General features: G+C 43.8%; 1 protein-coding gene across 1 annotated transcript in view; it reads right to left on the minus strand.

Annotated features, from left to right (window-relative positions):
* The window catches only part of HCN1 (hyperpolarization activated cyclic nucleotide gated potassium channel 1), a 200,048-nt gene extending 192,816 nt beyond the window's left edge, over window positions 1-7,232 (minus strand). Inside the window, exon 1 of the mRNA XM_086770318.1 lies at window positions 6,853-7,232. Within this exon, the coding sequence (XP_086626444.1) occupies window positions 6,853-7,232 (380 nt within the window). The remainder of the gene's footprint in view (window positions 1-6,852) is intronic.
* Window positions 7,233-15,706: the final 8,474 nt, after the last annotated feature.

Below are 15,706 nucleotides of genomic sequence, written 5' to 3' on the forward strand. Positions count from 1 at the left end.
ATCCAGATTTTTATTTATTATTCCATGCTTTTACATAGTATTCCTATTTATAGTTGGATATACTCGAGTCCAAGAAACCTAATATGAAGAAAAAACTTTTACTGACTCGATTATAAGAATTTTTTTAATGAGCTAAAAAATGAAGTACCAGTACACATTCAAAAATGTGTAGGCTTCCTAAAGTAACCAATGGGAATAACAGAATCAGTACTTTTTCCCCACAAGCCCAAGCATGATGCTGATCTTATGAGATTTAATTTTTTATAAGTATATATATAGATAATATTAACCAAGTCCTTTTTTCTCACTGCAGTCAAAACAAAAAATCAGAAAACTGAAGAGGAAGTCTCATGATATTGAGCATCCCAGGTCAAAGTTTAAAGACCCATGTAATTCCCCCAAAACATTATCTTTTAGATTATTCACAGGAATTCTGCAATATTTTTTATTGATTTTGTTTTTTTTTTTTTATAAACACATCTCAAAATCGTGATGAACATATTTGCCTTTATTTAGATTGTGAAAAGGGTGAATATTCTCAAATGGAGCATCTTGCAGGAAAAAAATATACTTGTGTACTTCTTCATAGGTGCTGCCAGCAATCTTCAAAACATCCCAAGTTAAATTAAAAATACCTCCGAGAACTGAAGCATTATTTGAGTTACACTTAGTCAGCTCTTTCTCAGCTGTACACTTTATTCTATATTCAAGTATATAACATCTCAAAAGTGAGAAAGAAAATGCAACAAATGGATTGTTATTCCTAGACCAGAATGGCCATAATGAAAATTGGTAAATGTTCAACACGTATGTGAGCTCAAACTACGCATTAATATTCTACATTATCTAGAGACAGAAGGATATCTTATCAATAAAACGAATTGCTTTACTTGCACAAACAAAGGCATAATCCTTCCCATATCCCCTACAGGTCCAGAAAGTGAGTGGCTACTGCACCAACATCAGGTAGACTCAGCTGGCTTGCTTTTGTGGTTCTAGAAGAAAAATCTCAAAAGGGACAAGAGCACATGGCCCTCATGAGCACAAAAGCACTACATACACCTCTGCATATCCATTTTCCTTCATACACGCTTACAACTGGTACAAAAAGAAATGCCAGTAGCTAGCTTTAGTGAACTAGATTTCGCAACAAATCAATTAGTGACAGCCAATGATGAGATACTATTCAATATTAAAAATAATAGGAACTGAAGATGAAAAACAACTTACTGCATTTCTGGCTCATATTCCACAACAAAGCATTTCCAGTAGAATATTTCCTTGCTTATTTCCGGTCGTGCTTCCTAAATGTCTAATTTAGATATTTGTTGCTGCAATTTAACCCCATTACTTCCATGTAATTTCTTTCCTTTTTGTAACATCCATTTATGCATTTAAGGACTGTTATCATGTTTCTTTTCAGCCTGCCTTTATGGGAGCTGCATTTTACCTGGGGAACTATTATAAAGCTTAACTATAACTTACCATCAGAAAGAATTTTCAGATATTATAAATGCATTATTTAGATTAATGCTACAATTTTCTCATTTTATCCTTTGGGACATTTACAGAAGTAAAGTGCAAAGATTATTGGAATGTAGCAAATAAAAAGTCAAGCACTTCTAATAATCTTTTTCATACTAAATGGATCTCTATGTCTCATCATGTACAAAGAGTGAATGTTCAAGTAATAGGAATAGTTTAACTGTAGGAAGTTTTTCTTCAATATAAATAAAAATTACAGTTGCCACAATAGTATTTGAAAAGGATGCATGAAAGATAGCTCTAGGTAAAACTGTGTTTCAGTCATAAAAACATAAATAATTAAAAAAAAAAAAAAGAAATCTGTGCAAGGAATGTATAGAGTATAATTATCAATCTCTGATTATCAGTTTATTAGGATGTAATTCAGAAGCCTCCATACTGTAAGAGAACCCTATGACAAATCCTGAGCAACAAGACGGAGATGACTACCTTAAGAATCCAGAACTATAGATATTTCATACTCCCACACTACCAGTGACATAATGTATCCATTAAAACCCACACTAATTTGTATCTGATCTATTGAATATAAACCAACATGATTTATATACTTAATTTTACATATATACATCTATATCAATTACACTTAAGTATGATACAACACATTTTTTCTTCATCACATATAGCATTACCTTCCAACTCTACTGCTCTATACAAACCTAAGTATGTAACAGCTCACAAAAAGATAAATCTCATTAGCTTCAACTGAGACTTTAGAGGCCTGATAAAAGAGAGAGACAAGCTTACCCTAAGCTTCTTAAAATATAAACAATAGGTATAACACATAGAGTGAAGACTGGTCCCAAGGAAGAACAGGTTTTAAAACAATGCATGCACAAATTTTAGAAATATATGTGAGCTGCACATACAACATGCACAGTCTCTCACGTCAGGGTGACTGCTGGTAGTCAAAGGCAGGTCCAAAAGATAGGTACAAATTAAAAAGAAAATTGATTCATAAGGCAAACGTAAGTTCAAAATGGAGAGAAGTATAATAAAAAAATAACATGAGGCACACTAATACATTGCAATTATGACATAGTTTGGCACACACTTAATTGATAAATTAAGCTTCATGTGTGCATGACAATGCGGATAGGTTGCATAAAACTGCACAAAATAAGAGAATGGTTTTTAGTAGCAACAGACACGAAAATATTCTTCCATAAGTACCTAGATGTACACATGCAAATATTATTGTGCCTTTCACCCTGATTAAAACCCATTGAAACTTAACACAATGCTTTACTTACAAGGTAGCATTGATAGAGCTTTCTATAATTTATAAAGATGGACATGATAAACCTCATACATTTACATGATAACCCTCAAATATGTATACAAAAAGGTTTGAAACTGGGGTGGCACACGTTAAAAAAAAATCTGGCATACCTTTACTATTCACTATGCTCTGAAATTGTGCTCCTTGAGTAGATGAGAAGTTACCCAGAGAGATTGTCTCAACATAAAACATCAATAGTTTTTTGCTGTTGTTGCAAATCGCTTCATACTTTGTATTCATCTACGCAGGAAAAAGACCTTCAGCGCTGCCTGCATTGCACCTCCTTACCCACTACTGTAGCAGACAACTCCACCTCACAATCTTACTTCACTTCATCTTGAAGCCAATTAAAATTGGCTTCCAGACACAGGCTGTTCCCAAACATCAAAAACTGAGAACTGTAACCATCAGACTGCGAAGGTTACATTTACTCATACATGTATTATTCCCACTCAGTCTTTCTCATACATTGCTGCCCCTCCCTTGTGCCTCTGGAGCTAGTAACTGTTTTCTTTTCAGATTGCTGACTACAGGATGCCCTAGCTGACGTGGTAATAAAACCTCTGTGTAGCCATAGACGGGGAGGGAGGGAGATGCTACAGGGCCGTACCCAACAGCCCAGGCAAGTGCAAGCAAGCCCTCTGAGCCTTAACAAAACTCCTGATGTGCCGAAAGACACCAAGTAATTAACTGTCTGAAAAATCAGCCAAGTACATTTCCACTAATACCAGAAGGTCATAACATATAAAAGTCGCCCAAAGCCCACGTCCACTGCCACTCTGCTATGAAATGAGTGAAGCAGGGATGGAAGCAGCAGAACCATGTGCAGTTGCTCCCATCTCCCGTTGGCTTCGTGCTGCTCTCATCTGGTGGCTGCAAGGCCACGGGGCTGGATCGGAGATGCTCTCCCATGGGCTTGTTCTTCCACACATGAGCAGGGACAGCTGGAGGCACTCGGTATCTCACAGAAAGCACACAAGACTTCAATAAACTGTAACCAAAACACTGATGATAAATTCACTTTTGTGAGCCATACAACTACACAGAATTGTTGTCCAAGTTCACAGATGCAATAATCACAGCTGTGAAGAGATAAACAGAGGTTTTGTGCTGGGTTTGATGTGCATTAGGTGCTCGGTTTACATAACAGCTTCCAAATTAGACATTAACCTCGGAAGACTGGGGAAAGACAACCAGGAACAAAATGGTCCCCTTGTGGAAAAATTATGTAATACTTATTGAATTTAATTCTCCAAGGGTGTATCTGCCTGATGAAGAGCCAAGTCTTCCCTGAAACACAGGCAGCATGGAGAGCCATAAAACTAGAGACCAAGCCCCACAAGGACACGAGCAACCGATTCACAGAGCACCGAGTTTACAGACACAGCTTCCAGACTCTGTTTATACCAAGAAAGGGGGCGGGAGGGTGCAGGGATGCTGCCCGTACCCTAAACAACACAGCAAAATATTGCTCGGTGTAGATGAACACACAAAGTTTTATAAAAATAATGAGAATGAGGTCAAGAAATGTATCCAAGCGCATCAAAGTATCCCAGCAAATGCATACAAGCATCTGTAACTAGAAAAACAGAAATAAACGAGAGTCCACAGGAGCCTATACCAGAATTTTCCCATGTCTTACGTGGTTAACCCAATATTCTGCGACGTGTGCCTATATTTAAAATGTACTGTGATCTTCATTTTCATATGTGCTACAAAAAAATCTAATAATAGCTAAATTTACAAACTTATTCTAAATCTTCCCACTTGGATACCATAAAATAGTCAGCTTTTTACTTTTTTCTTATTATTTTGGTAGAAAATTCAGTTCTTTCCCTTGGTGGTATCAACATTAACACAGACCAAATACCTCTGTCCCTTTGGATGCTTTAAGGTTTGTCCACGTACAGGCACTACATTGTTACAAAATCACATGCAAAAATAAATCAAAACAACTCCACTCTTACACATGCATTTGTTCTGGTACAGAGAGACTGTTAGGAGGCACTTACTAGCATTGTCGTGATTCCCGTGTAGGAAGATGAATATACTACACAGTACAACTTCTTCACGCGTTTCTATAAACATTGCCACCCAAAAAGAGTAATGCCATTATACAGTTGCAATTATCTCAGGAGAAACAACACAAATGTCTCACATTTCTCACTGAAACAGTCCAACTGGGTAAAAAATTCGGTCCGGACCAGGCCACATCATCCCGGAACTAATGAAAGACTATGAACTTTATTTAAAAAACAAACACCTCCATTCTAATGAAATAAAGACAGAGTAAAACCCTCAGAAAATGCAGTTAATTTAAGAATATGCAGACAACAGGACTGAAAAGGATGCAGTGTTGTTTACTCCTACTGAAAAAAATTAAGTAAACATACGCTAAATGTCTAAACCTTCCCACAGGAAGAATTAGAACCGAAGTAGAAGATATTTCTGTAATGAAACAGAACCAACATACCTATCACCTATTTCATGTATCAGCTTAAAAAGTTACATGGTGCAGAATATGATGCACAAGGTGATACCTAACCTCCTATTGTCCAAAACATTGTTGGGCTGCGTACCTCGCTCAGAAACCAAGCTTACAACAAAACAAGGGAATTTATTCACAAGAATAATCTCATTCATTTCAATAGAATCCTCACATGAATAAAGTTACTCATGCACTCACACGGGTAAGTGAGAGGCTGTCAGACCCCCTAATCCCCTACGCGTGCTACCACAGCACCAGACATGACCCACTACATCCTTCTATGGATGGCAGAAAGGGAGTGGGTGGACTCTTGGCTCTCTCCCCCCTTAATGCACCTGCCAGTGCAGCTGAGCTGGCATGCGAAGGGGAAAAGGTACTCCAGGAACAGAACAAGTGCAGCTTATTGCCTCCAGGGACCCAGGAAAAAGGCAGAGATTTGAAGCATGATTTGAAGTCATAACTGAGTGCTGCCCCGTTCCTCTGCTCTTGTAGCTGTACTGCTCTCAGGATTAACTGCAGGGTGCTCACACAGCTCACTGCGTAACACCTCACTCTGAACAGTCCCGCAGAAACTTGGACTGTGGAAGTATTTTCTCCTCTTCCCCCTGGAAGCATGTTCTATTTAACATACTTTATCTTAGAAGATCCCTGTAACTATTGAGTGTTCTGGATTTTCCCTTTTTTAAACATGGTCTACGGTGCAATTCTGTTATTGTATATAGGCAGGCTGTTCAACTCAAGCCGTTGATTAAATGCACTTAACAACACTCATAGTTCTTCAGCAAATATCATAGAGTATTAAATTTACAAAGGCATACAGCCAGCTGGCATAGAGAATACAATGAAATAATCTTTCACTTAAAATGTCATTTTAAAGGGAAATATCTCTACCCGGGAAATTATTTGCACTGATTTTCACAGGAATACGCTGATTTTGCCGTTAAAGCAACGCCAATTTGGCATCGCGATCTACCCGTCTGCCTCTAAAAACGTCGTTTCCCCGCACCACTTCAAGCTTGGCTAAAGTTATTCTGCCCGAAACACGCTTCCTACACGCCACCCCTTCAACAACCCTTCACTCCAGCCGCTTAGGAAGGTGCGACGCGGGATTTTGTTTCTCTCGCTGCCGGCTTCATCTCCCGCACCCGGGGCAAGGCCGTGCCCCGCTCCCCGCCCGCGGCGCGGCCAAGCTCGGGACGGACCCGCAGGCCCCTCGTCGGCCGGGCGCTGCCCGCAGCCCGGACGGGCTGCGGGCAGCGCCCGGCCGACGAGGGGCCTGCGGGTCCGTCCCGCGTGCAGCACGCTGGAGAGCGCCGGGCGGGAAAGGGGAAGCAAAGTTTTGGCAGAGAGGTTGCCCGCGGGGAAGGAGGGAGGGAAGGGGAGGGAGGCCGGGTCCGAAGCCCCTCACCTCCGCCGGGCCCGGTGAAGTTTGCACCGAGCCGAGGTGCGAGGCGGCGGGGAGCGAGGCGAACCCCTCCCCCCCCCACCGTCCCCCTCCATCCCCGCCCTTGCGCGGCGGCGGGAGCCCCGCGCTCACCTGAAGTCGCTGTAGGGGTGGATGATCCAGAACCCCGCAGTTTTAACCCTTTCCTGCTCCTTCTCCACCGCCTTCTGGCTGCCGAACATGCGGAGGGAGAATTTGTTGACCCCCGGCTGCAGCATGGAGGTGAACTGCCGCTGCATGAAGCCGTACTGCCGCCGGGGCCCCTCGGCATCCTCGAAGCCCACCACGGGCTCCTCGCCCCCGCCGCCGTCCACTTTGAAGCACACCGAGTTGCCATGCTCCTTCATGCTGCTGCCCCCGCCGCCGGGACTGCTCTGGGCTTTCTCCGCCGGGGCCGCCGGCTTGGCCGGGAAGGCGTTAGCGCTGCCATCGTCCCGGCTGCCGGCAGAAGAGCTGCGCTTCCCAGCCTCCATGGTGCGGGGCGGGCGAGCCCCAGCCGCGGGGAGAGCGCGGGGAAGCCTCGCCGCCGCCGCCGCCGCCTTCACTGCCGGTGCCCTTCAGCGGTGCGGCTGGGCTCGGCCGCCCTCGGTTGGGCTGGGCTGGGCTGGGCTGAGCTGGGCTGGGCTGGGCTGGGCTGGGCTGGACTCAGCTCCGCGCCGCCGCGCCGCCCGGCATGGCCAGCGCCGCCGACTCTGAGCCGCGCGCGCCGCGCAGAGCTGCCAACCGCTTCCCCTCGTGCGCCCCCTGCCGGCGGCCGCGCCGCGCCGCCCCGCCTGACATTGAGCGCCCCGCAGTCCTTGACGGGCTGAGGCGGCCCGGGGCCGAGGGGAGGGGAGGAGCCGGGGAGGCGGGCTCTGCTCTGGGGGGTGGTGGCTGGTCGCGTGGGAGGGAGTGGGGGGGTCCCGCGGGGCGGGGGGTGCCCGAACCGGCCGCCCTCCCGCCACAGGGCGGTGGCGAGCTTCGCGCGGGCGGGGCGGCCTGAGCCGGCGGGCGGAGGGGTGGGGAGGAGGGAAGGGGGGGCTCCCCGGCGGCCCTGCCTGAGCTTGGGATCGACCTACGGGGACACGGGTGGGTGTGGATTTCACCTTGGGCGAGGCGTGGGCTGGTAGCCCCGGAGCGGGAAACGGTGGCTGGGAACAGAGCCGTGGAGAGGTCCCGCGGGCTCGCCCTGCCCGCCTCCGGTGCTTCGGGAAGGGAGCGAGAGACCGGGCTCTGCTTGGTCGGGGAGCCGAGGGGCGGCACTGGAGGCGGCAGAGGCAATTTGGGGTACAGACTGGTGAAAACGGGGTCGGAACCTGGCCTTTGCTGGTGCGGTGTGCACGTGGCAGCGAGGAAGGGGTGCGAGTGAAAAGGGAGGGCCAGTCTTTGAGTGATACAGGTTTTCACGCACAAAACAGTTCACTCCGGTTAGACGGCATCTCGCTACCTCTGAGCAGCTGTATCCTTGTTCCTGAACCTCACGCTGACCAAAAACGCACAGCCGAGTGTGTGAGCCTAGGGTGGTGAAGTGTGGGCTGCTGCGCGTGCAGCTGGAGCGTGCCAGGGTGCCATTTCCAACAGGACGGCTGTGCCACCACGCCTGTCTCACTAGGCATACGAGGGCAGCCGTACCCCAAGTGCAGAGACAGGCTTTTCACGTATGCCAAAAGGTGATTTTGGGTTTGTTTGTGCGTCAACAGGGAGCTGGAGTGTTCATTCAGCTCACTCCACCTGGCATTGAAGTGCGTCAGTTAAGAAGCCTCCAGGAAACAGAGGAAAGGCTGTTGGACAAAAAGGAAGCAGGAGGTATTTGTAGCTTCCAAATACTCTTGAGTACACTCAAAGGAAATTGTATGTGTATTGCCTTGGGTGTCTCTGCACACATTATCCTAACGGTTGTGTAGAGTATCTGGGGAGCTGTAGATTGAGGTAGGATCTGAGAGCAGTTCTGCCAATGGTGAGCAGCTGTTTACAAGCTGTGAGCAAGACGGAGGGCCTTGGTCACTGCTCTGAAAACTGAAAGATGCTGATACTTACCCCTAAAGGGAGGGAGTTTGTTTGGGTTACAGAATGACGGAGAATCAGTATCTGCACATGATGTCACAGGAGCTGTAGCATTATGTGTACCTGCAAAAGCATAAAGGTATACCTCACAGCACATATGCGTAGGTCCTGGGACTCCATTTAGCTTGACATAGGTTTGTTTTTCACATATTCTCAATGCTTCATTTTGCACATCAAAAATTTGGTAAGAAAGAATTGATAAAGACTCCCCAGCTTGCTCTGGTATTTTCAATGGTATTTGTCACTTCATTGTTAGCCACTTCGTCCTTTACAAAACAAGTGCTTAAAAGAAACTTGATAGAGAAACAGACGTACAACATCTGCACACTACAGTTTGCACCGTGCAAAACAGATGCGTTGGGGAGCTGTGTTTCAAAACCGGATCTGAGGGCTTTTCTCAGCAGTGCCAGCACGAACAGAATGCTTATGCCTCGTGCATTCAAACACACAAGGTTTGGATGATGTTCGTATCTCATTAAGTGGGAAAGATGTTAACATTAACATGATGTTGGTGTGGAAGAAGATGGCAAGTGTAGATGCACTGGGATGGATTGCTGGAGTCTGGGCAGTGACCAGCATAGGTAGGAATATGCTCACAGTGTGTTTGGTTGAGGGCTGACATAAACCTTCCCCATCTGGAGTGATACTTTTCTGTATGGTTTTATCCTAAAACAGTGAAGAGTGTGTGCACAGCTGCTGATGGCTCATGCACAGCTGCTGATAGACAAAACCCTCTTACGGGTTTATCCCCAGATGATGTCTGCCTCCTTCCCTCATCCAATGTCTGTCACCAAATGACGATTTAAAAGTAAGAAATTATTATTGTTTTGCAGCTTTGTGAAAGAATTAGCTCACATCATATTTGACAGAAACCCACAAAGGCAAGGGATGAAAAGGCTAAGTCACGCTGTGCTTTTCCACCTACTCACACAGTTTATCACAGCAGCATCAGTGGAACTGACACTTTCCACACTTCAGTCCTGTGTACGTTGCAACCTTAACTTTACTCTCTGAGAGCAAGGAAATTTCCTGTCTTTTCACTCCTTATTTCAGAGGACTTCTGAATGCAGCCTTGGACCTGACTGGTCTCTCCTAGCATAAGCTGAACAACAACTAGTCATGTACCGGAGAAAACAGGCTTGTAAGGGAGTAAATCAGAACAGTGAAATGGAGACATTTACAGCTGCAGTAAGCAGATTCTGGTGTACATTCCTTTAATTGGACAACCAGTGACATTGTATTAATGTTGACGGTCCCTCATTTGTGAATGATGAAAAATTATGTGCAACAAGAACATCCAAATTCTTATTTTATGAAACTTGGCTTTTGTTTGTATTTATGTCTCCTTTTGTCAACGTTTATCTATCCTTACTGTAGCATGGACTGCAGACCTACAAGAATGACTACTCCTGCCTAGATTCTCCCTCTTTCTACAGTACAGGAATCTGGAAATATTCTGTTTTCTCTGGTGGCATTCCACAGATCCAAAAGTGGTTTATATGTCAAAATGTCATATGATTTAAGATAAGTTGTTAATGACAGAAAATAACCTGCAATATATGTAATTCATTCTTTGCATGCTTCTCAAACACAGCATATGTATAAACTACGCAGGTACAAATATCTTGGTAAAATTGGTATTTTTATATTTTGTGCTTCCTGTGATCAAATATTAGATTTTTATGATTTTTATTCTACATAGAAGAGATGTATACTTATCTGTGCATGAGTATTGTTTCTCTTAAGTATTTGCATGGCCTAAATGGCCTTAACATCTCAGCATCTTGCAATTTTTAATATTAATTCTGAGATTGTAAGGGGAAGAAAGGATTTTCATAATCTGTATTTTTTATGTTGGAGAATGGATTCTTCTCCAGGTCAAAATAACTTAGAATAATGAGATGGTCTGAGTTGAAAGGGAGCTTTAAAGGTCATCTAGTCCAACCACCTTGCAAGGAGCAGGGACATCTCCAACCAGATCAGGTTGCTCAGAGTCACATCCAACCTGGCCTTGAATGTTTCCAAGGATGGGGCATCTACCACCATTCTGGGCAAGCTGTTCCAGTGCTTCACCACCCCCATTCTAAAAAAATTCTTCCTTATGTCTAGTCTGAATCTGCTTCCTTGTAGTTTAAAACCATTACTGCTTGTATTACCAGCAGCCCCCTTTAGGCACTGGAAGGCTGCTATGAGGTCTCCCTGGAGCCTCCTGTTCTCCAGGTTGAACAGCCCCAGCTCTCTCAGCCTGTCTTCATAGGAGAGGTGCTCCAAGCCCTCTGATAATTTTCATGACGCTCCTCTGGACTCTCTTCAAGAGGTCCATGCCCTTCTTATGTTGAGAGCTCCAGAGCCGGACACAGTACTGCAGGTGGAGTCTCACAAGAGCAGATTAGAGGGGCAGAATCACCGCCCTCAACCGGCTGGCCATGCTTCTTTTCATGCAGCCCAGAATACAGTTGGCCTTCTGGGCTGCAAGCGCACATTGCCGGCTCATGTTGAGCTTCTCATCCACTAGTACACACAAGTCTTTCTCCTCAGAGCTGCACTCAACCCATTCATTGCCTAGCCTGTATTTGTACCAGGGGCTGCCCCAGCCCATGTGCAAGACCTGGCACTTGGCCTTGTTGAACCTCATGAGGTTTGCATGAGCCCACCTTTCAAGCCTGTCAAGGTCACTCTGGATGGCATCCCTTCCCTCCAGTGTGTCAAACACCACATATCTTGGTGTCATCAGCAAACTTGCTGAGGGTGCACTCTATTCCACTGTCCATGTTGCCAACAAAGATGTTAAACAGCGCCGGTCCCGATACGGACCTCTGAGGAATGCTACTCGTTGCCTGTCTCCACTTGGACATTGAGCTGTTATACAACTCGTTGAGTGTGACCATCCAGCCAATTCCTTACCCACTGAGTGGTTCTTCCATGAAATCCATGTCTCTCCAGTTTAGAGACAAAGGTGTTGTGGAGGACAGAGTCAAATTCTTAGCACAAGTCCAGGTAGATGACGTCAATTGGTCTTCCTTTATCCACCCTGTAACCCTGTCATAGAAGGCCACCAGATTGGTCAGGCAAGATTTGCCCTTAGCGAAGCCATGTTGGCTGTCACCAATCACCCTGGGGCTGCAGCATAGTCTCCAGGAGAATCTGCTCCATGACCTTGCCAGGCACAGAAGTAAAACTGACTGGCCTGTAGTTCTCCTGGTCTTCCTTAATTCCCTTTTTAAAAATGGGGGTTATGTTTCCCCTTTTCCACTCTGTGGGGACCTCACCAGACTGCCACAACTTCTCAAATATGATGGACAGGAGCTTGGCAACTTCATCTGCCAGTTCCCTCAGGACCTGCAGATTTGTCTCCTCATGTCCCATGGACTTGTGCACTTTCACAGTCCTTAGATGGTCTCAAACCTGTTCTTCCAGTACAGTGGGGCAGGGCAGTTCTTTGTCCCAGTTCCTGCTTTTGCCTTCTGCGACTTGGGCAATGTGGCTAGAGCCCTCGCCAGTGAGGAATGAGGCAAAAAAGTCATTAGGTACCTCAGCCTTCTCTATGTCTCAGGTAATCAGGTCTCCCATTCCCTTCTGGAGAGGGCCCACATTCGCTTTGGTCTTCCTTTTATCCCTGACGTACCTAAAGAAGCTTTTCTTCTTGTCCTTGGTGTCCCTAGCCAGACTTAATTCTGTCAGGGCTTTAGCCTTCCTTACCTGATCCCTGGCTGCTCGGAAAATCTCTCCCAGGCTACTTGTCCTTGCTTCCACCCTCTGTAGGCTTCCTTTTTGTTTTTCAGTTGGTCAAGAAGCTTCTTATTCATCCATGCAGGTCGCCTGGTGTTTTTGCCTGACTTCCTCTTCATTGCAATGCATTGCTCCTGAGCCTGGAGGAGGTGATCCTTGAATATTAACCAATTTTTCTCGGCCCCTTTTCCCTCCAGGGTTTTATCCCATGGTACTTTGCCCAGCAGATCCCTGAAGAGGCCAAAGTCTACCCTCCTGAAGTCCAGGATAGTGAGCTTGCTGCATGCCCTCCTTGTTGCCCTAAGGACCTTGAACTCCACCATCTCATGGTCACTGCAGCCAAGGCTGCCTTTGAGCTTCACATTCCCCACTAGCCCCTCCTTGTTGGTGAGAACAAGATCTAGCACAGCATCTCTCCTCATTGGCTCACCTATCACTTGTAGAGGGAATTTATCATCAATGCATTCCAGGAACGTCCTAGATTGCTTGTGCCTTGCTGTGTTGTCCTTCCAGCAGATAATTTAATGTTGTTTTCAGCCAGGAAATTCACCTCTCCTGAGGCCCAGGCCAACTTGTTAGTTTAGATGAGACCATTTTGGTTTCACAGAAGGAGAAGTAAAGGGGCATGGTGTGTTTGTACAATTCTGAAGACCACACCAGGGCTACATATGGTAGAAAGGTCACTGACTCACTTTAACTAAAGTATAGCTTGGTGTCTGTCAAATTTGATTTTGATTTTGTGACTATGTCAGAAGAAACACTGAAAAAAATGAAAATGATAAATGAAATTTCCAATAAATCTGTTAGCAGAACAAGGAAAATAAAACCTTTTTTTTCTCTCTCTTTGCTATGTCCTAGGTTAATGGATTACTGCTAAAAAAATTAGTAGGGTCTTCTATTTGTTTGTATTTAATTATTTTGATTACTTACTGGACTCCATCAAACTATTTTAACATCATTAATTTCAGTGCTTTATATAACTTTATTGTTGTAATAGTAATGTATACCTCAAAACGAATTTCCTTCTCTTCTGCCAAACATAGAACATTTTTATGCTGGTAGTAAATACAGTCAAACTTCTCTTATTTTCTTATATTTTTGCATTTTGTTATAGCCTGAACATACCCAGAACAGCTCAGCTGTAGAAATGAAAAAAAAAAAATAACAGCCTATGTATTGAAGCATATATAGTTTGTTCAGTGAAGAAACTGGGGCACGTAGAAGTATCAGGAGTTCTGTGAGATGACACAGTAAGACGCATCTGACTGCAGAACAAAGCTCTTGTCTCTCAACTTCTAGCTTTGTGCCCTGTGAGATTTTTTTTAAGATTATTTTTCAACAGAAGATCACCATCAAGTCAAATGCTAAAACAGGATTAGCAAGGAAGGAAAATAATATTTACAGTTCTAGGGCTAGTTGTGCAAGCTAAATTGAGGATTAATCCAAATTCATAGTGTCTGCAGCTTGCTGTGTCTGGTCGTTTAAGTTCGCAATAAAATAATTTTGATTTGGTCCCACTCGATTTACGTTACTTTCCATGAATATTCAGTCACACATACTTACTGACAACAAATGTTCGCCAATAAATTTTACATTAATATTGCATAATGTTTATAAAGAATGAAGAATCTTACTTTCGCAATCATTAGTATCCCTTTAAGAAAACTTTCACAAAGCAAGGGCACCTACATGTGTGAATGTTAGGCAGTAGCTGTCCCTGTATTTATGTGATTTTTACCCTGTTGTACAGTGAACAGTGATGTAAATATGATCTTGATGATTTCTATAAAGATCAACAAGAGCAGATGTGCTCAACCTGTACAAGTTTCATGTCCTAAATTTTCCTCTCCAGGTAATTGACACTGAAATTTGCTGCAAAGTGTGAAAGGCAGCTTCTTCCCTGTTGCCTGTTCATAAAAGCAGTCATCTGATGTTTTCCAGAAACATGTTTTGCAGGAAATACGTCTCTCAGAGAAAGAGTTAAAGTGAGATTTAAAAGAAATCCCAGGCAGTGGCATATGTTCTGTAGAACAAAAACTAGAGTAAATTCACTAGTGTGAATAGGAAGTGGCTCTGAGACATGACCTAGGGTGCAAGGCATGCCCGTGTGTACAGATAGGAACACCCACCATGGTACATGTGAACAGAAGCATAGTCTTCCTATGGATAATCTACTGGGTCCTATGAAACTCTAGTAGCCAAGAATAATTGTAGTACACTGAGATCTACTAAGTTATCTACTCACTTACACTAACTCTACAGAGATACATGCTTATTTTTTTTCTACATGGCCCAACCTGGTGCTGAGTGCTGGAAGCCCTCCTACAGCAGCTGAATGTGGTGCTTCAGAACAACAACGGAGGAGGTGGGACAGGAAGGTTTTATTGTTGCCTGTGTCCCAGGGTGAAATTAAAGCACAGAAAATTGCTACTGTTTTTTACCAACTCTCTGGAGTGTCTTTTACTTATGCAAATCACTTCTAAATTTGGTAGAATATTTGTGTGCTCCAAGTGCTTATCTTTTGAAGAACAATATTTTAATGCTAGTGTTTATTATCTGTTTAATAACCTGCCGGATCTTTATTCAATCCTTATAGAGACAACATCGCTACAAAAGGAAAGTAAAAAGTGGAAAGCAAATTCTGATTTGATTTTTTTTGAGTCATAGGTATATAGATTATTGTTTATTAATCTTTGCCAGTGTCTACCTTGTTGCGTATTTGCAATGCTTTAGAAATCATTAAGAAATCACTTTCTCTGACGAATGTCCAACTGACCAGCTAGATAGCTTTAATAATGCACTTTGAATTTTTGCTACGATAAAAATAATTTTCTTTCACTTAGTTCATATGCAAGTGTATTCCATATAAACTTTCTTTAAAATAATATTTATTTTATGATAGTATTGGTTTGAAGAACTACAATTTAATACAACAAAGATGTAGACATTTCTGAATTATTTATATGTAAAACATGATACCTGTTTAAATCAAAGCCTAAGCCTGTGAACATTTCTAAAACTAGTGTCTACAACTTTGAAAGGTCACATGATGCTATTCAAAGTGCTAAATACTATGCCAGGCAGCACAGATATTCAGGCTTCTTGGATCCCTTCTCTCTAATATCAGAAAAAATACACCATTTCTCTAAAACCACAAGTACCTTTAATTCCTCTG

Source organism: Chlamydotis macqueenii, chromosome Z (genome assembly GCF_036417535.1).
Source record: "Chlamydotis macqueenii isolate bChlMac1 chromosome Z, bChlMac1.mat, whole genome shotgun sequence".
In the NCBI taxonomy this organism is placed as follows: domain Eukaryota; kingdom Metazoa; phylum Chordata; class Aves; order Otidiformes; family Otididae; genus Chlamydotis; species Chlamydotis macqueenii.